This window comes from Lolium rigidum, chromosome 1 (genome assembly GCF_022539505.1).
Source record: "Lolium rigidum isolate FL_2022 chromosome 1, APGP_CSIRO_Lrig_0.1, whole genome shotgun sequence".
NCBI lineage: Eukaryota > Viridiplantae > Streptophyta > Magnoliopsida > Poales > Poaceae > Lolium > Lolium rigidum.
The window spans coordinates 268,993,824-269,017,616 of NC_061508.1; the positions used below are offsets into that span (position 1 = coordinate 268,993,824).

General features: G+C 46.7%; 3 protein-coding genes across 6 annotated transcripts; all 3 read right to left on the reverse strand.

The window, feature by feature from the left end:
- Positions 1–443: 443 nt before the first annotated feature.
- Positions 444–2,622, reverse strand: LOC124683684 (zinc transporter 10-like). The gene is made up of 4 exons (XM_047218151.1): positions 2,560–2,622; positions 1,612–2,367; positions 925–1,074; positions 444–830 (listed from the first exon to the last, which is right to left on the reverse strand). The coding sequence occupies exons 1-4, from the start codon at positions 2,572–2,574 to the stop codon at positions 525–527; spliced, it is 1,227 nt and encodes a 408-aa protein (XP_047074107.1). The 5' UTR covers positions 2,575–2,622; the 3' UTR covers positions 444–524.
- Positions 2,623–5,547: 2,925 nt separating this feature from the next.
- Positions 5,548–13,417, reverse strand: LOC124693891. 3 transcript variants are annotated; one of them, XM_047227151.1, is made up of 13 exons: positions 13,323–13,417; positions 12,299–12,806; positions 9,374–9,524; positions 9,005–9,112; positions 8,650–8,918; positions 8,517–8,561; positions 8,369–8,442; positions 7,344–7,416; positions 7,184–7,257; positions 7,003–7,072; positions 6,664–6,830; positions 6,515–6,587; positions 5,548–6,021 (listed from the first exon to the last, which is right to left on the reverse strand). In XM_047227151.1, the coding sequence occupies exons 1-13, from the start codon at positions 13,395–13,397 to the stop codon at positions 5,855–5,857; spliced, it is 1,854 nt and encodes a 617-aa protein (XP_047083107.1). In that variant the 5' UTR covers positions 13,398–13,417; the 3' UTR covers positions 5,548–5,854. The 3 variants fall into 3 exon arrangements, with proteins under 3 accessions (XP_047083107.1, XP_047083106.1, XP_047083108.1); XM_047227150.1 differs by having other exon boundaries at positions 9,374–9,527; XM_047227152.1 differs by having other exon boundaries at positions 9,374–9,527; positions 13,282–13,366.
- Positions 13,418–18,595: 5,178 nt separating this feature from the next.
- LOC124693927 (heterogeneous nuclear ribonucleoprotein 1-like) lies at positions 18,596–23,350 on the reverse strand. 2 transcript variants are annotated; one of them, XM_047227153.1, is made up of 6 exons: positions 22,945–23,350; positions 22,798–22,838; positions 21,512–21,675; positions 21,296–21,398; positions 20,949–21,118; positions 18,596–19,470 (listed from the first exon to the last, which is right to left on the reverse strand). In XM_047227153.1, exons 1-6 carry the CDS (start codon positions 23,202–23,204, stop codon positions 18,991–18,993), a joined length of 1,218 nt encoding a protein of 405 aa, XP_047083109.1. In that variant the 5' UTR covers positions 23,205–23,350; the 3' UTR covers positions 18,596–18,990. The 2 variants fall into 2 exon arrangements, with proteins under 2 accessions (XP_047083109.1, XP_047083110.1); XM_047227154.1 differs by lacking the exon at positions 22,798–22,838 and having other exon boundaries at positions 22,945–23,013.
- Positions 23,351–23,793: the final 443 nt, after the last annotated feature.

A 23,793-nucleotide genomic window follows, 5' to 3' on the forward strand; every position in this document is an offset into this window, starting at 1 on the left:
ACATATCTAGTGTTCATATATTAGGCATTGAAGTTGAGAAAGATCAGTAACCCAGATTCCATATATATATAACCAAGAGAGTAATAAAAGATGAGGCAAACAAGTCAAGTCTGAATTCATGATCATCCTCATTTTGAACAGAGCCTGCAAGGCATTGCAATGGAACAATTGCATCCGATGGTGCATGTGCAAAATTATTCTCGGGGACAGACAACTCCTCTTATCTACCACTGAGGATGAAATGTACATATGCAAAGACTGGTGGGACTCAAAAGTTCCTTATTCCCTGAACTAATTCATTTCTATTCTCTACCACCACAATGTATCCTAAAGAGGAACTTCATTTTGTATGACAAGAGAGGCGTATACAGCCTACGACCATGAGAAGAACAAACAAAAGAATAAACAAAGAGAGAAAGAAAGAAAAGGCCTCCCATCTGGCAGCTGGCTAGTCCTAGTGCATTGGACGACACCAAAAAGCTTGTCCCAATCCTCCATCTTACTTCAAAAATTGCTTACTAACGCTAAGCCCATATAGCAAGGGATGACATGGCCATAGCCCCAAGAAACAAGGCGACATACGAGCAGACTTGCAGTCTCGGGTTGCAGCTCATCCTCCGGCTAAGGAAATCAGCAGCAATGAGATCCACTAATGCCATATAGATGAGTATACCAGCCGACATTGAATCCAGAATGCCCTCTATGATTAACGCCCTGGGGCTGTTGGGGTTGTAGAACGAAGCGATCCCCGCCCCCACCGTGATCCCAGCAGGTGTTGTAATGGCAAAGAAGAAAGCCATCAGGAGTGCAGAGAAATTCTTGAACTGAGCCTGCATTTGCCCGTACAAAACGAAATGAATTCATGCAATTAACATGAAGGGTGTTAACTACAAGTGAGGAAGCATAAATAAAGTGGGGAATAACCTCAGAAATGCAGCCACCCAACGCAAAACCCTCGAAGAACTGGTGGAAGGAGAGGGCAGCAACCAGAGGTTTAATGGTGCATGGACTCTGTGAAACACCCAAGGATAGCCCGATGATTACAGAATGCGATACAATTCCCAGCTCCAGAATCTTGTCGAAAATGCAGAAAAGTTAGTATTTGGCGCACTTGGCAGATTTCCAACTTAAAAACATCTATCGAGATGCTACTACATTCGAAATCATTGCTCCATTCATCCGTGCAGTAAGTAGTAGTAAAATTCAGATATAGCCTACCAAACCAAGTTCACAGGATGCACATGCTTCTTGAACTAGTAAAACATAGAAATACTATGGTTGGACATATGTTAGTTGCCTGAATTTTCTCAAGTCTAGATGTACTTTTGTGAGCATCATATTATATTAGTTTACCATGTCAGTAGTAAATGTTAATCCTGTAATTTTTTAAAAGAAAATTTGCAGCCTGAATTGTATGTACCTTTAAAAGTAAATGTTAATCCTGTATTTTTTTAAAGTAAATGTTAATCCTGTATTATAATACTATGGTTGGACATATGTTAGTTGCCTCAAGTCTAGATGTACTTTTGTGAGCATCATATTAGTTTAACATGTCAGTAAATGTTAATCCTGTTTTTTTAAAAGAAAATTTGCAGCCTGAATTGTATATACCTGCGAGACAACTACATGGCGAGATTGGGAGGGCCTCTCCTCGCTCCCATGGCCATGGTCATGCCCGTGGCCGTGCGCGTCGTACACGGCACCTCCATCGCACGCGTCGTGGCCCTGCGCGTGGCTGTGCCGGTGCGCGGCCGCATGCGCGCGCATCCCCACGATGTGCATGGCGTCCTGCTTCCCATCGTCACCGCTCATTCCAGCGACCCGCCCTGAGAGAGCACCATCCTCGAGCAGCGCGGCCGTCTCATCATCAACGTCGCTCGCGGCGGCGGCCTCCTGGCCGTGCTTGCGCTCGTAGAAGCGGGTGCCGAGGAACTCCATGACGAGCGTGCCGAGCGCGGCGAGCATGGCGACGAAGCCCGGGAAGGGGAACCGGCGCCAGGGCGCGGGCGGCAGGCACGGGTCCGCGAACTTCTCCTCCGCGTCGTGCATCATGTGCACGAACCCGGTGGCCAGGATCACCCCGGCCGCGAACGCCTTGGCGAGCACGAACGTGCCGCCGCCCGAGGAGGAGGAGGAGGACGGGCTAGCGCCGCGGAGCCTGCGGCCGGCGAGCGGGATGGCGACGCCGACCGCGCCGGAGACCAGGATGGCCGCGACCGCCACCATCTTGAGCCGCAGGGCCGCCGCCTCGTCGCGGCACTCGTCGTCGCCCGCGCCCGCGTCCCCCTCGCAGCTCGCCGCGGAGACCGATGCCGCGAGCTGGCGCAGGTGGGTGCGGAGGTGGGGCGCGTACGACCACCCCATCTCCTGCCATTACAGAAACAGAGGAATCGCATAATTACCACCAACAATTCGCGAATTTCGACAGAGAAGCTGGCGCGGAGATAATCAGGGACTGTCGCGCGCGCGCACGGACGCAGCGGACCGCTGCCGGTCCTCGAGCTCCGAGAAAGAAAAAAGAAAGAGGACTGCAGTCTGCAGAGGAAGGAAGGCGCGCACCTCGAAGAACGCCATGGATGCCAGGGATAATCCAACCCAATCCTGGGCTTCTGGTGTCCAGACTCCAGACCAGTCGACGGATTTGATTATTCGGCTCCGATTCGAGGAACGAATTTAACGAATTTATACCCGGCCGGCGCGGCGCTGCCCACCAGCACAGCATGCGACGGGAAGGGGACACATGCAGCTCCACATCGGAGCGGTGGAGGGCCCCGCCGCGGGCGAGGATGTCGTCACCGCCGCGCCGCCGCCGTCGGTTGGGATCGTGCGGCGCCCGCCGGGCCAGCGCCAGGGGCGGGCCTACCGGGCAGCGGGTCGCGACGTGGGGGCTTGAACCGGCATCTTGTTACGGAGGCTGTTGGTGGGCGCGGTCACGCGGGCAAGTGGTACGTGGAGGTACGACGATGTCGACACTATGGCGAGCGGGCGGCATGATCTGTGCTCGGATTGCGAATGCCGATCGCGCGCCTTGGCTCTACATGCCTTGTCAACGAATCTACTCTCTCCGGCTCACAACATTAACAATTTCAGCATGTCCTTGTGTTAGACGCTCAAAATTCCAACCCACTGATATTGCTTTGAAGAGTAGACTGAAAACTTGAAAATTCACGCTTAGAGCATCTTCACCGGAAAGTCCAAATCGTAACCGGCAACAGTTTAGGGTGTGTTTGGTAGCCTGCATCTACTCAGAAATTCTCCTCTCAACCGAGATTTTGAGGAGATCCGGTATTTGTTAGGTTGTCTCGTGTCATCTCCACACTGCCGAGGATATACGAAAAAGGGCTCAGAGCCGATGAGGAGTGAAGCTTAAATCGAGCTTCGCTGCCCATCCGGGATGAGTTTTTTTTTTTTGAACACAGGGAGGGCCTAGAAGGCCCCAGAAACTGCATTAATTAGGAGCGGTGGGGTTACAAATTACACTGAGGGACTCAAAGAAAAATAAAATTACAAAAACACCCTCTAGTTTTTCACAAAGGACCCTGAAAAGAAATGTGGAAACGCCATCGAGTCCTTCTCCACCGATGTTGACAAAAAGCTCGCCGCCATGGCCACCTACGCCGTCACCGGGGATGGAACCACTTGGGACAGGCAGGTGATGGACGCCTTGACGGTGCTGAGGAAGATCTTCCCCTCTGGCTCTCTGGCCTGGAGGAAGTAGTTGAGGTAGCACCGACAGTTTGCCGGAGCCAGCGCTCGGAGCGGCCGCCCTTCGGCCATGAGAGTCGGCGGCAGGACGGCATCAGGCCGTCGACGAGTTGCCGCCGGGGATGTGCTCCCGATGATCTCCTTGATTGCAGCTTCTGGACGACCCCGCTTCCCAGAACAGCAACGAAATCCAGGATCTTTCCCTCTTCCTTCCCCATCCCCACGATGGGCAATAGCAGGAGAAGAATCGCAAGGATCCGCCCGCTCTGGTTCGCCACCGCGCTTATTGAAGACGGCTTGGTCAGCTCCGCCTCCAGAAACCGACCACCACCACGGAGATCCGCCGGAGAGCGCCGCCAGCCACCACCCAATGCTGCGCAGAAGCACTAGGAGCATCAGCCGCCACGGCATAACGCCATACTCCACGAAGGAACAAACTCTAAGCCTACTACTACTATATACATGAGACCGGCCTCCTCTCCCACATCCCCTCCGGCCGGCGAGGCCGCCGGAGAAGAGGGGGAGAGGAGCCGGGGGGAGGGAGGAGACTCTCAAGGGGATAAGGTTGGGAGAGAGCTAGGTGGGGGGAAATGAGCGGTAACCGGGATGAGTTAATCTCGCAAAACACTGTAGTAGTGGCCTGCCCCCCAGACCCCCACCCCGCACGTCATTTCCCCCCACCCCACCACGCGTCTCCTCTCTCTTCCCGTGGCCTGGAGCGCCGCCGCCCGCCCCTGGACGCCCCCCGCCGCCGCTGGACCACCACGCTGCTCGACGCGCCTCAGCTCCATACCGGCGGCCAGACGCGCGTCGGCCCTTCCTCCTCCCGCACCGGACAGAGAGGCAGCAGGCCAGGCCGCCGACGAGCCAGTGGCCCACGACACTCCTTCCCCCACCGCCGGCGCCCGACGGCCCTTCTCCCGCCGCCTCCCACCATCGCCGGCGCCCCACGGCCAGCCATCGCCAGCGATCTGCTCCCAGCATGGCTGAGGGCCTGATTGCTTTTTAGTTGTTTTGTTTAAGGTCTTTTGTGCAAGATTTTGGACCTCTTTGTTATTTCTTAGGTTTTCGGCACATCTCCACCCATACAGCTGCCAAACAAAGTATCACTTCAAATTCTCTCAACACATATGAGCTAACAAACACACCACAAAATTTCAAGTCAGCTTGTATGGGGTGAGATATCTCTAGTGGGAAAGTGAATCTGAAGTGACACGGGCTACCAAACACACCCTTAGGCCTCGTTCGTTTAGTCCAGAATAGGCATGGATCCATCTGGATAGGGGCCCAATCCCGGCAGTCCATCCCCGCGATGAATTTCTTCCACCCCAGCGCGAGCGAGGCCTTCGTTTACGCCTCGGAGGATTTACAGCCCGATCGATCCCATCCAACTCCTACTCGTTTGTTCTGGATAAAAATTCTCGCCAACAGACTCGTGGAAGAATTTCCACGCCGTGAGAGCGCACGTGAAGGGCGACGTTTCTTTTCGTAAGCGATCTATGCGGTCTAACCAAACAAGTAGTTTTTTTAGGAGATGAAGCGGTATTAGTCTGATATGGACTCACGCTGGATTGGGTGATGGGATGGGATCAACCCAATCCCTGCGTGGATTGGTTCCAGGCGTGGATTCAGTCCCAACAAACCGAACGAGGCTTTAGGGATTTTTGAGGAGCACTCGTTCCAATGAAAATCCACGCCACACCGCTGACTGCTCCAGCGCTTCCAATAGAATCGTCGGGAACCCAAACTAATTTGGGAGGGAGTATTTTCTAACAAAGAGCACCTAGGCTGCTCACTTGGCATGCTACTAACGACAATACCAAATGATCGGCCGAGAAATGCTAGCAACAAATACTTCACGATCATTATCAAAAAACCAAAATTACGGAAATAGCTAGACAATTTGTGTTCACTCGCATCATAAAACTTACAGTGCAGCTACATCGTCACATAATTTCCAAATAACAGTCTGCGGTTTATAATGACTTCAACAAACAATGGTAACACCAACAACAACACGAGGAGTCAGCGTCTGGAAGGTAAAATCATAGACAAACTACCAACATGATAAAGTTTCTCAGGAAGTTTGGTTCAAGGCTTTAATGAGTACTCAGGTTATAGCGGCCTGCCGGTTCCCAACATTCGGAGCTTAACTAAGCAATTCTGCCTGCCGTTCTTTCTCTCTCTTCCTGTGAAGCTCGATTATCATATTCAGAGCTGCAGAGCGCTTCGCCTCGCTCGGGGTCATACAAGGATCGCCAGTGGTGCTTATTTCAAAATCATGGCCTTCAAGATGTACGGTGGCACAGAACTTTCCTGAAAAATATACGAAAGTAGACTAGTGAAGAAGTGCTCAAAACAATGTGTGAGAGCTCTAGAAGGGAGACAGGTGATAGTCAATCAAACAACAGTTACTGGTTATTGCTAGCAGAAAACCTAATCAGCTCTTGACAAGTGATTGCAATGCTATGGCTAGGGGTGATCTCTAATAAAGACTGCAAAGGTGCACATTTGTCTTTACTTCTTTAGTAACAACGAACCGAACTCACACTTCAATGGAGCACAACATGTGGTAAACAAACAAGTGGTCCATTGATCTGAGGCATCTGACAATGTGTGTGGTATCATGTCGATACACAATACTTGCTGGAAACTGTAGGACTGCATTCAGTAAACGATAATCGAAAAGTATGTGGCAAAAGACCTATTTCATACAATGAATATGATATTGTTAATTCTTATGCCTATGTGGTCCAAGGACCCAAATGTTTGTCCATGCAGAAAATTAAAAAGATAAATTCATATATACCTTCTGCTGCTGAAGGTACAATTATGTATCCTGGATGTATCCAGTTGCTCCTATTGCACATCTTGTTAAGTTCCTGCACTGCCAAGTGTCAAACGTACATGTGGCATTTGAAATTCTAATGCATCAGTTCTGCTCAAGGTTTTTCTTACCTGGCATGCATTGTATTCGTCGAGTGCCTCCCCCAATGTTTTCCTCTCCATGCTCATGGTTTGCATGCAATTTCCAGTGCAAGATGAATTAACAACTTCCAGCATATTTGTGCAAGGTTCCTTATATTTGTCTCTTATTGACAGCACTTTGGGCGTCATCTTCCTTTCTGCATAATAAACATGATGAGTACTAGAAACCTGGAACTTGATATATAAACTCCTTTCCAAAACTTGACACACATCCACCGGATGATTTGTTAGTCACAAAGTGCAGTGGGCAACCACACCACAAGTATGCACGGAACTTTTGGAAATGTATGGTTCCTAACAAAATAGTACCATTCAAGATTATCTGAATGTCCATATCACATTGGGCGCATCGCTCTTGAATTATGCATCCCGTGTGACACTGAAACAAAGAGAGAACATGATGAGTTCACATCAGATTCTCAACTAGAATATTTATCTAGGAAACACGCATCACTTTTTTCTAAAATAAAAGAGAAGACATATAACATACAATTTCATCCCGTATTTTCAGAATTGATCGTAGCAAATCATACACCTGATCATCATTATTCTCAGTGACGCCACCTTCAATGAAATTTGGAACACATAGGTTAAGAATATGGATGACCAATAATAAGAAAAACAAGCTTTCTTGGGTGGTTTATCACAACCTGACTTTTCCATCACTTCCACATTTTGAGGTTTCAAAGCACCGTTCTTCATGACAGGATCAACATATGGTGCCTGACATAGCAATTAGTTATAAAATTTGAAGCAGAGTAATACAAAAGCTATACCCATCACCTAGTCATCAGACTCAACTGTTAGCCAAGACTTGACTACCGTACAGCCGCTATTTGGTCACCAGAAGATATTATGATGGATTGATGGCTATATCATAGGGTAGATGAGGCCAGGCTCAAGAGGGAAACTGATCTATGAAAAATTGAAAAGGATAAATACTTCTATGGTTGATTGAGCATGGAGGGTGTTGCTCCTCTCTTTATATATAGAGATGGTTAGCACCTAACAGTAGGATTTAATCTTAACCACTTTATACTTTCCCGACGATAAGAATATTCTTAACTACTCTCTCCGTTCCTTTTTATTAGGTGTATCTGTTTTTAAGGTAAATTCTGAACTTTTAGGTGTATTTCCTTTTTATCCTATAGTAGATGCGGATCGCTCCACCCTTCCCGAAATGGATCCCCAAATCAGTGGTTTGGTCACCGTAAAATGGAATGGAGGGAGTAGTAAGATGATCTTAATTAATGGGATATGTAAAATGGAATGGAGGGAGTAGTAAGATGATCTTAATTAATGGGATATTATTCATTATTTGATAGGGTTGGGTTGGGCCGGCTTCCCCCTTATTCTAATCCTTAACATAAGAAGTGTGTTCTATCACACTTTCCCAAACATCCATGTGCAACGTGTGGTAACCTATGGCAGAAGCCCTAAGTCCATGTTAATTATAATAATAGAGTGCTTAGGAAAACTCAAACAAATAGAACAAAGCACAAAAATCATCACGATAACATTTGTATCGATAAGGATGGAACCACCAAATTTATAGTTATTACCAGGCCATCATATTTGAAGGTTTATTTCTATAACCATTTCAGAAGGTGCATATGATGCTAATGCACGCTAGTATTGTAGTATTTCAATGCTTTTAAACTGCAATTTAGCTTACCTCAGTAGGAAAGCCATCTTGGGGCATATTGCTACATGTAGACTTCTGTGTTTTCTTATTGTCCACTTGTACACCTGAATTTGATTGTACCAGAACACAAGTAAGAAACGATGATCAGTAATATATAAATACGGTTAGAATGACTCACCGGGTTCTAGGGCTGTACGTCCTGCGCTTGCTGCTGCTGTTGCATCTGCATTTATTGACCTAATTAGTAACAAGTTTTGAAATTTCGACATCACCAATAATAAGCGATTTATTTTGTATTGTAGGGCTCTCACCATCTGGACCCTCTGCTGCTGTAGCCCTAGATGCTTCAAATTTTCTTTTGTTGTTTTTCCTTTGCTTAATGGTGCTGGAGCTCTGGTTGCTATTGGCGCCATTAGCTTCTATTGCTTGCTTGTTTTGCTTTCGAGTTGAAACTTCTGTAATTTGTTTTTGCATCTCAAATGTGCTATCTGCGTCATGCTCTTCCAAAATTTCATCTCTCATAGAGTGCAACCCATGTTGGAGTGATTGTTCGTGTACTGAACAATCAGCAGGCCAATTCCTGAAACATGTCAGGTTACCATCATACCCCACAAGTTCTATTGCCCTAGTTTCACACATAACAGCTAAAAACAAATTTTATGTTACCTGTGGAGGAGTTCGAACAAAATCTCCTTATATGGAAGAATGTGATAGTACTCAACTACAGATGTTGTTTTCGGGAATGGATCGGTCACAAATACCGGACCAGTCATACTGTCAATGAGGAAAAACTGAAAAATGTAAGTAACATCAAGAAATAGCAAAAGCTAACAATCATACATCATTAAGCAAAGCATCCTAATTTTAGAGGAGAAATAGCAACAAAATAAACATGATTTATGTAATAATCACAAGCAAAGCAACATCACCTAGACATGGAATGCATTACCTACAGAGGACAAAAAGGGAAGAGCTATAGCAAAGGAACATCCACCGACATATTATCCATTGAATGTGTAATAGGTAAAAGCAAACCTGCTAATCAACTCTTGTAGAGAAATTTCCACAAACTTGGTATTCATGATTTTCTTATACTCCATAATGAATAATTTGGTAGTCGTCCTTTCTTTACTCAAAGAGTATGCAAATGCTTCGTCGAGAATACGCAATTCTGAGCTTTTGATACCTATTAAGATGAAAAGTTTGCCAATAATGAGCAGCAACCGATGTGTATAAATGCACATACTATTACTAAAATCAAGTTCACAATAGAATCATATACATGGCTGACCGACAGGGATCCGCTGACGTACCCAACTCTACCTTTCACAGGTGGGGCCCACCATAAGTGGATCCACATGTCAGCAGATGAAATCCAGAGAACTGCAGGGATTCCCACGTCAGAGGATCCGTGTACGCGTGGGCTGGAATTAACCATTCTAGTTTCCCACGTTCTTTTCAATTTGCAAGTTCATAAATAAGGTTTCAGTTATTAGCATTATGTACAAGAACTGGGTGTCGACCAGCTGGCTAGTGGCATGCGTCCAGCTACGCGCCTAGCCCGCCATCCCGCGTTCGAGCCTTGGCCCCAAAGGATTGTGCCTGAGTTGTTTTTAAAAAAAGGGCGTACCCAGTGCTAAAAGCTCCCACGCATTATGCGTCTGAGTTGTTTCTCTTAATATAATTCCGCAGGTGCTCCTCCCGTTTTATTAGTAGGTTGTACACAACCAAAACAAAAGAGGAACAGAGCCACGGAAACTAATAAACAACTAATTTTCTTTGCTGATGTTACTGTTTTTCCTGAAACTAAATTGTTTTACACGAGTTAAAAGCATGTGAGAGGTACGAAGAGGACAAAATAACTAACAAATGGTCGCATTTAGAGCATCTCTAGTAGTGCCCGTAAAAGTGGGAAAACTGAATAACCACCGGTTTACGGGTTCATATCAGTAACTGAAAACACGTCCGTCCCAAAAAAAAAATTTACAGGCCGCGCCCGAAAACCCAACTCGGCCTGTAGTTGTGGGGGTTCAGTAGCTGAACCGAATGAGAATCCATATCTAGGGTGCGCGGAAGTTACACCCCGTCCCAACTGCTCACCCTCTTACCACTTCCGCGCGCAGCCACTCCTCCTCCGCCGCCGCTCGATTCGGCCGAATCCCGCGAAGCGGAGCTCCCGCGTCTTGCCCCGCATCACGCCCGCGGATCCTCCGGCACCTCCAGGGCCCGCCGCCTACCGCGCCGGCCGAATCGAAGATGAACTCGACCGCGGAGTTCGCTGACGTTGATCTCTCGGATTCGTCCTCCTCGGACGATTCCGACCTGGAGGAGCTGCTCCAGGACGACGACACCGAGACCACCATCCTCCTTCTCGCCGTCAAGGAGCTGGAGGACCGCGCAAAGCTGCTGGGTAGGCTGCGCGGCTCGGTGATTGGGCCGCAACCACATCCACCGGAATCGCCTCCTCGGACAATACAAATTATGGGATGACTACTTCGCCGAGGTACCTACCTATCCGCCGCATCTATTCCGTAGAAGGTATCGCATGCGCCGTAGTTTGTTCGTCAAAATCGTGAAGGCTTGCGAAGCAAACTCAAATTACTTCAAGCAACGTAGAAATGTTGCCGGAGTGATGGGTTTTAGCCCCTATCAAAAAAATCTCCGCTGCCATGAGGGTGATTGCGTATGGCATCCCTGCGGACTACACCGATGAGTATCTTTGAATTGGTGAAGATACAACCGCCGAGTCCGTGCCTAGGTTTGCTCGGATGATTATCAAGTTGTTTGGCCCGACCTATCTTCGAGCTCCCAGTGAAGATGACACAAAAAGATTGATGGAGATACATGAGAAAAGGGGTTTGCTTGGAATGCTTGGTAGTTTTGATTGTATGCAATGGACATGGAAAACGTGTTACATAGATCACCTTTGTTTGCAAAACTAGCAAACGGAGAAGCACTCACTTGCAATTACAAAGTTATGAATAATGAATATTCAATGGGATAGTATCTAGCAGATGGCATTTATCCAGACTGGGCAACTTTTGTGAAGTCCGTCAAGGATCCCAAGATAAAATAGAAGCTGAATTTGCCAAGGCTCAAGAAGCAGCCCGCAAAGACATTGAGAGGGCATTTGGTGTTCTGTAAGCTAGGTTTGCTATTGTTCGAGGGCCTGCTTGGTTTTGGGACAAAAAAAACCCTTGTCAACATCATGACTTGTTGTGTCATTCTTCACAACATGATCATTGAAGATGAAAGAGGGTTAAAATTGCCCTGTTTTTATGACAATGTAGGCACCCGAGTGCAACCTCAAAGGAATTCCGATCGCATTGAAGCTTTCCTTGAAACGCATCGACAGATTGAGAATGCCACGGCTCATCACCAGCTCGTTTATGATCTGAAAATGCACCACTAGAAGCTCCATGGCCATCGCCACACTTGATCCGACCATTCCATTGTTGAGACATTTGATTATTTGTTTTATGATTTGGAAACTATTGTTTTAATTTGGTTCAGACATTTTTTTATTTGTTTGATTGATGTAATAATTTGAATGATTATTGTGTGCTAAAAACTATTATTTGATTACTTTATGATCAGTTGTTCTATGTTTCTGTTTTATATCATGCTGCATATGAATTCTGTGATAAAACCCTGGTTTTACGGGTTTGGACGTTGTTGTCGCGGGACAGAGCCCGCAAACAGTTGTAAACACGTTTTTGGGAGACTGAACTAGAGTTTTTCGGTTCCCACTTTTTTAGTTACTACTAGAGATGCTCTTATAATATTAATGGAAACTTCGATCCACACTCTTCTTCCTGTTCAGGTCAGTATGTTTGATGACATAAGATTTCTAGTTGGCAATACTACTGATCACCTGATCCAAGTGAGGAATTGCAAACTCACAATAGTAAATGGAAGATATGGATGCATAAATTAAGGGTTGTAATGATAAAATCTGACCTGTTCTACACTCCACCTCTGAAAGTGCTAGTTGTTGAAGCAAATATAGTCCATTCAAAGTACCAAAGTTTATTTTCTTTGTCGATTCCTGGCCTGCTGGCTGGCTTGTAGTGTGTGAAATACCAGCTGTTGCATCAAATTCATTTTCTATGATTGAGCAGACACCCTTGGTAATAGCACCAAACTCAATCAAGCATTTTTTCCTTGTCGAGTCCAGAAGAAGAACAGCAAATTTCGATATTGGCCACATTGCCATGTCTGGAGATGCTTTACTCGCATCGAGTTTGGCAGCAATCTCACAAGCTTGTACTGCTGCAATGTCAGTAGCAGATAACCTCTCCTCCTTTCCAGAATTGTCCTCGCACGCATGGACCATAGTCAAGTATGCAAGCAAACCTTCTCCAGCAGAAATACAAGCACACACACAGAACCGTTTGGCATCAGCGAAATCAAGCTGTGGAAACATCTTCCTGTGGTAGTAATTGTACACAATGATAGCTGTATGAATCTGCAAAGCCACACACCGGTGTGATGAGTTAGCAACTTAACCAGCTATATATTGCAAGCCTTTGTATGCACAAAGAAACACCATCTTAAATGTATTTAAGCAGACATAGAAAATTATAAATTACAGTGCACGCAAAGGGAACACACACGAGAAGCATTTCATGGATGCAATGAGGGGCATTACCATGAATAGAAAAGGGAAAATAAACCGATGTCATTATAATAGTAAACTGACAGGGATAATTCTAATCATAAGTTCATGACCTGGTAAAGAAGACTAGCCATTGTACAGACAGACCAAACATACATTTAACTATCTCACATAAAACCAATCCAAATAAATTTGAAGAGCATCGCAAGGTCCACTTGATGGCTTTCTCCAATTTTGCAAGAAAATTGAACATATCAAAATTGGCAATTTTCAGTGACAACGCTGTCAAGAGAAGTAGAGAAACTAAGAGGCGCTCGCGGCTTGCCTCTGCTGCCTAGCGGCTGCCCCACAGCGGCCCAGACGTACGAAACCGTGCGGGCGCCTCCAACCGCGAGACGAGACCACGCCGCAGCCCGCAGCCACCGCCGCCGCCATCTCCATCGCGGAAGGAGCGGCACCAGACCTGCAGCGACAGTTTTTTTTTTTTTTAGCATATCGCGTGTGGTTGCGTGTTCTGCATCGCACGGCCGCCGTGCTTCTCGGTAGAGCCTGGCCCATTGGACCTCAAATGTGCGCGTTCAGGCCCACCACCTCACTACTAAGGGCTTATTTGTTTGGGCTGGAACTTGTGCTTCTGGGTTCTTTGGTTCCTTGCACGAGCCCAGCCAAAGGGGTGATTGGTTCAAAACTACACTTTAAATTTAAGTTTAGGAAGTGTGGCAGCCATAAAAGAGTGGCTGAAAATTTAGAAGCTGCACAGTATGATAAAAATTGGCAATAAATTCAGTCAATGGCAAGTGAGCCATATGGACAATAAAGTGCCGCTACTCTAAAGTATGGAAAAAAAAATCGAACAATGCTAAATTGCTAAAATTCGGCATGACAAAGTGTAACGGGGAACAAAACACATCCTTAGCTTCTATAAGTGGGATTCTTTAAGTGTTTATATTATTTTACTTACACATGAAGCATTAACTGGGTACCCACGGCTTCTTAATTGAAGATTATATCGCTGCATGATATTGCCCCTATTTATCTTCCCCGAATATCGCTGAGTATGCACACCTCTTAAGAAATGGGTCTAAATCCCTGATGTATACCCTTTTTTATCCCACTCGCAACCCACGCCGAAGAGGCGCCTAGGGTTTCACCCGTCAGCCTCTTCGGCATGCCCTGCCTATCGGCGCTTCCCGCTAATGCCACCCCCACACATGTCCTCTGCCTCGGCGCCCCCACACAGCTTGTCCCAACCATGTCTTTGTCTCTAGCTAGCCATGAAGAAGAAGTCTGACACCGACTTTGTTGTCGGCGACCAGCGCGCCTCACTGTCCATATTGCCTTTAAATCTCGTCAACTGCCTCTTACCAGGACGACCAAGCCGACCTTCGCCTCCCTCGGCTCGCTGACCTCCCTCCTACCCCACTCGACTAGGCACCTCCCCGACTTCTATGGCCCTCGGGCATCGCTCGAAGACGCTTGGTGGTCTGCAAGCCGTAGTCAACCTCCACAATAGTTGTCGATGTACTCAGTCTATGGCACTATTGTAGTGCTCTTCTAGCTCGCCCTCTTCGCTGTACTCAGTCTATGGCATATTAATCAGATTTCATTAATTAGTATTTGTATGATATCCTCTATTTAATAATAATTATTAAGGAAAATATACTTTTGTGCTAAACATATTTCATCTACTCCCTCCGATTCATATTAATTGACTCCAATATGGATGTATCTAGAACTAAAATATGTCTAGATACATCCATATTAGAGTCAATTAATATGAACCGGAGGGAGTAATATATGGTACGTATAAACAGACAAATATATGTAATATACTGTATTTATATTTGACCAGCTGTCTGTCCAGCTTTATCATTGAGTATCATTCTGCTGGAGCTCAGACAAACGGGCACTAAGGAGTAAGGGGCCACAACCATTAAGGCCCGCCGCCTAGCTTATTTTTCCTCCTCCGCCGACATCCCTGCTTCCTACCGGCGAGGTCAGGACAGGTTCCTCTCCGTCCCCGGGGAGGAAGCCACCCCCAGTCCACGTTGCGCGCGGTGGCATAGTGTTATTCCTACTAGCTATCTAGCACCGGCCGGCGGTGGTTACGTATGCCCCTGCCACCAGCGGCGACAATTGAAACGCCAGCAAGATCGCCGGGGAAAAGATCAAGCTACCGTCGAGCATTTCCGAGTATCTCATCCATTCCAGAGAAAAAGAAAACACTCAGATATACGAAAATAAAACGACCTAGCTAGTAGATACAGTCTACAGCTAGCTAGCTCTATGTGCTCACCTGCTGCGCGATGGTGCGCTCCTTCTCGCCCTGGGCGGCGCGTCCACCCAGCGCCGGCCTCACCAGGTGCTCCATCAGCATGTTCACCGCCTCCTCCATGCAAACCACCTCCTCAACTACCAGCGCATCTTCTCCGCCACGCATACCGTCCAGATACAGTTCCTCGCGCCTCTCCACGATCTCTAGGGGTTTGGGAGTCAGCACGGAGGCGGCGGCTGGGTGGCAGGCCCTGCGGTGGGTTGGAGTTTTTTAGAGAGAGAGAGACGATGGGTGGAGATAGACAGTGCTGGAAGCCTAGAAGCGGAAAGGGAGTACGCAGATAGACGTGAGGCAAAAGTGGAAATAAGTACGTGACCGGGGGCGAGACCGATCCGTCGTCCCTTGCCGGACTGTCTCCTCCGGCGGATGGCCGCCGTCCATCGCCGTCGCCAGAATAGGAAATTGTTTTTCTTACAACAGAATGGGCAAGTGTCACCTTGTTGGAGGCGTCGTCATGGCACTGCTCGTGCTTCCCCGCCTCGACCACCAGGAAAAACCCTAGATCCGGTCATCGAATCGGGCAGCCGCAAGGTGGTTCGTGGAGTTCTTGGTGCACCCATAGGAGTCGGTATTGGTTGCCACCCAGATTGTGGGATTACGAGGCACTATGTACACCGTCGTCGGCACTTCCTGGTCGTCGCCACCTCCGATCTGGTTCGTTCTTGCCGTTCTCTCGTCGACCCTTAAGCGCTTACTGGTGGGTTGTGGCGTTGGCTTAGGTCGTCTTGGAGTTGAGTCAGCCTCCTGAAGTTCCATTCTTCCGTTGTGACTCAGCCTAGAAACTTAGTGTGTCGCATCCTTGCCATTCATGAATTGAAGAGTCGTAGACCTCTGCAGGCTTGGGCTCCGGCTCCGAAGGCGGAGGCGCAAGCGCCATGCGGCCGTTGCGGCTCGCCATGGAGTACGTGGTGGGCAGGCGGCGTGGTATCCTGGCTACACGTCAAGGTGGTTGCGGAGGCGTGTAGTGGTGAGCACAGCGGAGGTGGTTGCGGAGGAGAGTGAGGTGGTGAGAACGGAGAAGGCCATCTTTTATAGTCGACGACGAGGCGGGAAACGGAGGCGGAAAGGGGGGAAGGGAGGGAAGTAGGAGCGGCTGGGGTAGGCGCCGCGACAACGCATGGTAATGGTGCAGCGATGACGAGGCGACTCAGCTGCCCTGCCACCGCCTCGGAAACCGACATGCCATTAAGGAAAAGCTGCCAACTCCTAGCGTGGTCTGCCTCACGACAAGTCACCCAGGGTTCATATCTGGCGTGCCTAGGCCGTTCCTTGTGGGTAGGGGATGGTCTGGGGATGCCAGACAGGTTATTAGGCCGCACCGGATAAAAAAACATTTTGAGAAACACCACTAAGCATTGATTTCTATCTGACACCCTCCCAAAAAGATTTGAAGGCCGTTTAAAAAAAAGCCGGCTAGAAATGATCTAAGGTGTTGACAACATGGAGCCAAAGAGCGTGGGAACGTGAAGCAACATTTATTGAATACAAAAGTTGGCTCATGGGAGCCGGAGAAGTCTTTATCTCGCTAGTTCTCCACCCAACAGGCCAACATCACTTGTCGAGATTCAGTAAATAAGAAGAATCTTGCATTTTGTTGAATACAAATTTTTGTACAAGGCAGAATAATATCTCCACTTCGCCATATGCTTTTACTGTTTCGTTAGCAGGACATGCTCATTTATGGCAGTCAATGTAGAATGAAACGCATGAAATGGCTAAATAACAAATTTGATCCATATTTGATCCAAGCATGAAATTTCCATCAAGGAGACTAAGTAGCCATAACAGTACGTGTAATATGCTAAGAGGAAAATTAACACATGGGGTCTGTTTGGTAGCTGGGACCCCTTGGCTCGCATGTGAGGCGTAGTTTTTGGGCCGTTTGGATGCACGTACGTATCCACGTTCTTGCACAACACAGGTCTTAAAGCACCTCCGGGACAGACCCAGTTTGGCCTTTTTCCAAGGACAGGCACGAGCGCGACGAAAATCGAGAACACCGTTCGCGCGGGCGCTCGGCCGCGGCATGGCGAGAAGGTGAAATCCGAGCGGCGTTGCGTGGCAAAGGTAGGGGTAACCTCCCTCTTTGGTTACCCTCTCCATTAGGCCCCTCCGGAATTTTTCCTTTCCCCAATTTTGGCACCGGCGGCGGCTGCGGTGACCTAGATTTGCACTCGCGCATCTAGTCGTCTCTGGACGAGGAGCTCCTCCCTTCGGTATCTGGCGTCGTACCTACAGGGTCGCCGTGTCTAGCCACGGTGGAGCATGTGCAACTTATGCATCACGCCGCAACACTCATCATTGCCATTCAAGCATGGATCCTGATGGTCTACAAGAGAGAAGTTTGGCGTGTTGTTTTTCCTCCTGTTATGTACGACCCTATGTTACAACGAGATCAGAAGAGGATGGCCAACCTAAACTACATCTACAACTGCAACAACGTAGAGGCTAGCCAAATGCTTCGGATGAGAAGAGCCCCTTTCTATGCACTTGTGAAAACGTTCAGGGAGAGAGGACTGCTAGTTGGTAGCATCCACACATCTATCGAAGAACAAGTCACAATGTATCTTCATGTTGTGGGTCCGAACCAGAAGTTCAGAGTCATCCATAACACATTCACCACAGAGACTATCTCTCGGTACTTCCATCAGGTGTTGTACGCAGTTGGGAAGCTCAACGGTGAATTGATCAAGCCACCATCAAACAACACACCACCCAAGAGTTGTTCAATCTAAGACACTCAATCCTCAGAGTTACCATTGAGAGGGCCTTTACTGCATTAAAGAACAGGTTCAAGGTACTTGACCAGAAACCGTTCCACACTTTTGACACTCATGTGAAGCTGGTCCTTGCTTGTTGCATTTCTTCACAACTGAATCTTAGGTTGGACCGATTATGACTTCTTCCAACATGTTCCCACTTTTGATGAAGTTGAGATAGACCATGGCATGGAGGCAGGCGACAGCGAAGCCTGAAAGGAGAAGGGGCTCGAGTGGGCAAACGCAATGTGGAATAGCCAGAGGCCAGACCACCATGTGAGAAGGAGAAGAACAAGTGAATAAGTGAAATAAAGAAGTGAAGAAGAAGAAGAATAACCCCCCTTTGATTCCGTCTTTCTCGAACCCCTGTTTGATCCCCGTAGTTGAACTACCCTGTGAAGCCAAATGTTGAGATCGGAGAACAAGATGCTCTGAAGCAGAGTACAAGATTCTCCTGGCAAGGCTGAACAAGAACAGGAAGACAAAGGAAGAACAGGAGAGAGACAAACAAGAAGAGTTAGCACTAAGCCCTGAGAACAAGTCAATTAGAAGTTAAGAACAAGTCAAATTTTCTTCAGAAGCACAGATGCCACCAGTTAGTTGCTTGGTGACACTGTTACATAGTAATACATCGGGACATCACATAAAATACTGTTCCTACCACAAAGTTGGGTTCAAGTTCAAGGGTTCTAAAGGCTGCATATAGTTAACTAATGAATACAACAGTTTAGCTTAAGATTCTACATAAGCTCAGACTGGTTCAGGTTTCAGCGACTTAAATCTACATTCCTGCTGCCTGGCACAATGCAACGCAATGCAAGAATGAAAAATGTTTTGATGACGCTGATTCAAGAAGGTCAATGGAGTGTTCCAGCTTCTCATAGCACAAATGAGCAGAATATCTAAGTTTATTATCAGATCCTACGAACCCGCTGTGAACTCATTTTCCATATGGGTGGTACCTGCCCGAGCCTCGGCCAGTCGAGCTCCCACCACCCATGCTTCCAGCTCCCCCATAGGCACCATACCCACCTGCTCCATAGCTGCCAGGTGCGCCGTATGCACCACCTCCGTAGGCACCCGCATATGCCCCATAGGCACCATATGGACTTGCTCCATATATAGAACCACCATAACCGGAGCCATAACCTGACCCAAAGGCAGGGTTGCCTCCATATGCACCATAGCCTCTACCATAGCCACCATACCCTGCACTACCATAGTAGGCTGCTGCAGCTTCTCTGTAGTCAGCTCCATACCCATAGCCACCAGCACCACTGCTGCTGCTCACAGAACGGCCACCACCGCCGCCTCCACCGCGGTGCGAACTGCGGTTGGCACCACTGCGAAGATTATATCTCCCATTAGAACTCGAATCACCACCACCAGGTTTCTTTGGTTCGGCCCTCTTTATTTCAACCTGCAAAATCCAAGTGGGGAAGTTGTCAAAATAATTTATGGTAACCCAGATTCCTCTGATGTTTCAAACTTGCAATTAGAAAGTGAATTACATTATGCCAGCCTAGAAAAGCTTCTAATTAAGATAATCACATCTTATTCCTAACTCCAAAATAACAAAGTTAAGAGCGAGTTTCACATGAAAAAAACAACCCAAAACCAAAGAAGCCTTATATAAATGTAAGAGTTAGCTGCCAGCAATCATGAATAAAGCTAAAAGCCTGTTGCCATCCGAGCAGTTTACTGGGTAAGATTGCACAGGTGATATAAGTTAGATTCCTACATTTCTACAAAATGGAGTACACATGTATGTTCAGGATCATTTATCTCATATCAAAAGCACACACATTGATTGCAATGCCCTTTCACAACAAAGCATCATAATTTGCCGTAAAGGCATTTACAAAGGCGTGACATCAGCTGAGTTTTCATCCTGCCATGTAGGATAAATGCTAATGTAGGGAGAAGGGACAGAGAACAGAGCCGACTCTTCGTTAGACTCGGGAGTCTACAAATAACAGAATCTCTCTGAAATCTTCCTGGAGAGTCACCTTAAGAGAGACCCCATTGTACGAGCTGTCACCTTTCTAGATGGCCTAAATAGGTTCTAGAGCAGAAATTATTAAGTTTTTTGGATTAGGTGGACATGTAAATATTAAGAGCTAATGTACGGAGAAGGAACAGAGAACAGAGCCGACTCTTCGTTAGACTCGGGACTGTACAAATAACAGAATCTCTCTGAACTCTTCCTGGAGAGTCACCTTAAGAGAGACCCCATTGTACGAGCTGTCACCTTTCTAGATGGCCTAAATAGGTTCTAGAGCAGAAATTATAAAGTTTTTTGGATTAGGTGGACATATGGAAGTAACTCCCAGTAATTTTGATTCACCAAGAAAAGAACTTCCAAATCTAAAATCACTCAGAGCTTCCAGCGTTGCGATTTACATTTCTTGGCGTGATACTATTCTCGTTGATACACTAACAGAAATGTACCATTAGTTGGTTCCGCAAAAAAAGAATAGCACAGCTCAAGTACCATTCTCTTGAAAGTACAGATGAAAATAATGTGAAGATATAATAAGGTACTACTCAATTATTTCTTCGATCCTAGAGTAAAGGATTAGCTCAATACATAGTAGAGTTGACATGGCTGATGCATTATGAGCAAATCTGGCATTCATACACATCGCTATCTCTTAAAGTGCAATTCAGCTATCAGTTACAATAACAGCGAGTTCAACAACATTACATCATAAACTATGTCAACAATCAAAAACAACCACAGAAATTAAGAGTACATGCTAACTGTTAAACAATATATTGCCATGGTTGAATATTTGACAGCAACAATATTTGCTAATGAATCTAATAACTGCAACCAGGTGAAAATATGAATTAATAATTATCACAGAAAGATGATAACAAGAGAAAGATGGCGACCTGCTTCCCTCCAAGCTCATGCATTCTTCCCTGTGACATAACCCTTTCAACAGCGTCCTCACTTTCGAAGGTAACAAAGCCAAAGCCTCGTGAACGGCCGGTGCTATGGTCGACCATGATTTGATGCTCAGCGACATTCCCATATGAGGAGAAGTGCTCCTTTAACTCACCTGAAAATTGAAGTCAGACATGTTTGGCAAGTGAAACAAATATGCTCAAGACTTAACATATGTAAATATTAAGAGCATTCAACTGGTTTTGACTTAATACATGTAAACACCATTGAGTTCTAAACTTCAAAAAAAAAGAACTCACAAAAATAGAAATCTGTTTGTTTTGCTAACTACCTTCAGTTAGAGATGGTGGAATACCACCGACAAAGATCTTTCTTGTCTTCGGACCATCTTTTGCAGACATTTCCTCTCTAGGCACAGTCCTTTTGACTTCAACCTTAATACATACAAAATGTGAGTAAGAACAGACTCAATTCAGGTTCACATGTTTTTGTTGTTGGTGTTACGACAGAAGAGCTTCCACCAAGCTGTCAACACAGGAGGGCTTACCGTTCTTCCATCTATAGTATGTTCATCCTCAAGAACCCTGTCTATCACAGATGGGTCAGAAAATGTAACAAATCCAAATCCACGAGGCATCCTGGTATGCTTGTCCTTCATGATCACGGAATCAGCTATAGCCCCATATTTCTGAAAATGCTTCTTGAATTTTTCTGCACACAAACAAATGAGGGCATCAGTTACAGCTCATATTTCTGCAAATGCTCAATGTTTCTGCACACAAAAAAGGAAGATATGAGAATGCCAAATTAAACAAATTGATGGGAAAGCAAAGCAACATCGAGAACAAAGGTATCTAGACAATATTGATGGGAAACAATTGAGAGCATTAATAATTTTCTTGCCTGAATTCATAGTTTCTTGGTGAAATCAAATGTCCCCGTTCTACTAAATTAATGCAGCATTGTCTAACTTAATGCAACATAAGAATTTCAGCGTCCCAAGCAGGAAGAGTCAGTGCACACAGGCATCCAAATATACCATTTTAATATTGCAATAGCAAGATTCTGAGCATTTTTTTTACCATTCATACAATACTTAACATGAAACAAAAATCTCAGATCCACATTAAAATAGTGTACATCAAGAAACTAAAAAGACAATTTCAGCTAAAATAAATACTCCGTATTAAATAGTGCCCAAAATTGTGTATGTTTGAATTTATTACTATTCAGAGCCGAATTTTTTTTCTTGATGTGTGGATCAAATTTGGATCTGAAATTTTGTGGCATGGTAGATACAGTTTTGTGTGAACGTTATAAAACGGAATTTAGAAATTCAACACTTTTTGGATCTCAAAATGAACTTATTTCAGATATCACGCAAACTGCGCCGAGATAAAATAGGTTCTTGGCATCGTTTTGAAAAAGAATGCCCATTTAAAATAGGAATTTAATGGTTAGTAACACAACAAAATTGCTCAAGACAGAAGAAAAGGAAATATGTAACCAGATATTTTTTTGCATTGATCCCTTTTTCTTAACAAATGTGTGCATACAAAATCAAACATGAGCAGAACAGAACTAAGCTGTACTTCAAGTTATGAACTGAATCACACAATCCAATCCGCAGTAACGAAATAAAGAAGATCGTTCTATTTTTAATGCAAAATTTGGAGTGCACTCTTTTATGTTAATCTAATGCACCTAACAACTTAACTTTCTGCTACAAAATGTTCACAAGTCACCCAATGGAGAAACATTTTATCAGACATAACTAAAACCGCCCCCAACAGCTAGATCAACCCCCCAACAATAAATTTACTCGCCGTCTACCTTCCGTTGTCTCCCAGGCTACACCCCCAACGAAAACCTTCCTGTAGAGAAGCAGAGACACCAAAACCAAAACGAGTTAACTACTAAACCTCATCTAATCCAATCCAACAGGCCAAGCCAAACCCTAGAAGCGCGAGGAGAACTCACCCCGACCCGTCGGCAGGCTCCGCGGGCACGTCCCCCCTCCCGTCGTCGCCGCCGCCAGGCTCCCCATGGCCGACGGCCTCCCCTCCGAAGCCGCCTCGCGCGCCCTCGGCCGCGGCGGCCGCGGCCGATTCCTCCTCCTCCTCCTCCTCTTCCACCACCTCCTCCTCGACCTCCTCCTCCTCCTCGACCTCCTCCGGGTCCTCCTCCTCCTCGTCCTCGTACCCGGTCATGGCGTGCCGGCTGTCCACGTACCCCGCCATACCGCCACCAGCCGCGGGAACCACCGGCGAAACCCTAGCTCCGGATCGAAGCGGGCGGCGAGGCGTCGAGGCCGATTTACCTAGCGGGAATCCGCGTCGGCGGTGCTTGCTGGGGGAGTGAGCGGGGTTTAGGGTTCGTGGTGGTCGGAGCAAACCCTAGCAGCGAGCGAGGTTGGAATGGGACTGTAGAGGTGGCGGCGGAGTGGCCGGGATGGGGGGATTTCTAGCTCGTGCCGTGGGCGGCCGGCCTGCACGCGCGAGCTCGCTTCGGACCGTCCGATGTGCGCCGCGATTCGTGCTGTCTGTAAAGCGGAGGGTGCCGTGCTTTTCAGTGGCTTTTCCGCAATGGTACCGCATTCGATTCTGAAACCGCCTATCGCGCGACCGCATGTTATTTTTGTGCTTGGTTTCGACTAACCTGATACATCGTGGAGTTGCATTTCTCTTGGGGCGCTTTTCGTCGCCTCGGCCTCATTCGTGGCTCACTGACGCAGCGGTGCAAGCACGCTTACGCGTTCAGAATGAGACGGGTCGAAATTGGTATGTTGTTTGGTAAGTCGGTCTGCATCGGCTGGGAACAAAAGAATTT

Bases quoted from the DNA above. Each gene is read 5' to 3' on its own strand.
- LOC124683684 (XM_047218151.1), bottom strand. The intron at 1,075-1,611 runs GTATATACAATT...ATTTTCGACAAG, and splicing joins GCCATGTAGTTGTCTCGCAG to ATTCTGGAGCTGGGAATTGT. The intron at 831-924 runs GTTATTCCCCAC...GGGCAAATGCAG, and splicing joins TGGGTGGCTGCATTTCTGAG to GCTCAGTTCAAGAATTTCTC.
- LOC124693891 (XM_047227150.1), bottom strand. From the start codon at position 13,397: ATGGAGATGGCGGCGGCGGTGGCTGCGGGCTGCGGCGTGGTCTCGTCT. The intron at 9,528-12,298 runs GTCAGATTTTAT...TTTTCATCTTAA, and splicing joins AGAGGTGGAGTGTAGAACAG to TAGGTATCAAAAGCTCAGAA. The intron at 8,562-8,649 runs GTGAGAGCCCTA...CAATAAATGCAG, and splicing joins AGCAGCAGAGGGTCCAGATG to ATGCAACAGCAGCAGCAAGC.
- LOC124693927 (XM_047227153.1), bottom strand. From the start codon at position 23,204: ATGGCGGGGTACGTGGACAGCCGGCACGCCATGACCGGGTACGAGGAC. The intron at 21,676-22,797 runs GTAGACGGCGAG...GTTTGTGTGCAG, and splicing joins AGCCTGGGAGACAACGGAAG to AAAAATTCAAGAAGCATTTT. The intron at 21,399-21,511 runs GTAAGCCCTCCT...GTATGTATTAAG, and splicing joins ATACTATAGATGGAAGAACG to GTTGAAGTCAAAAGGACTGT.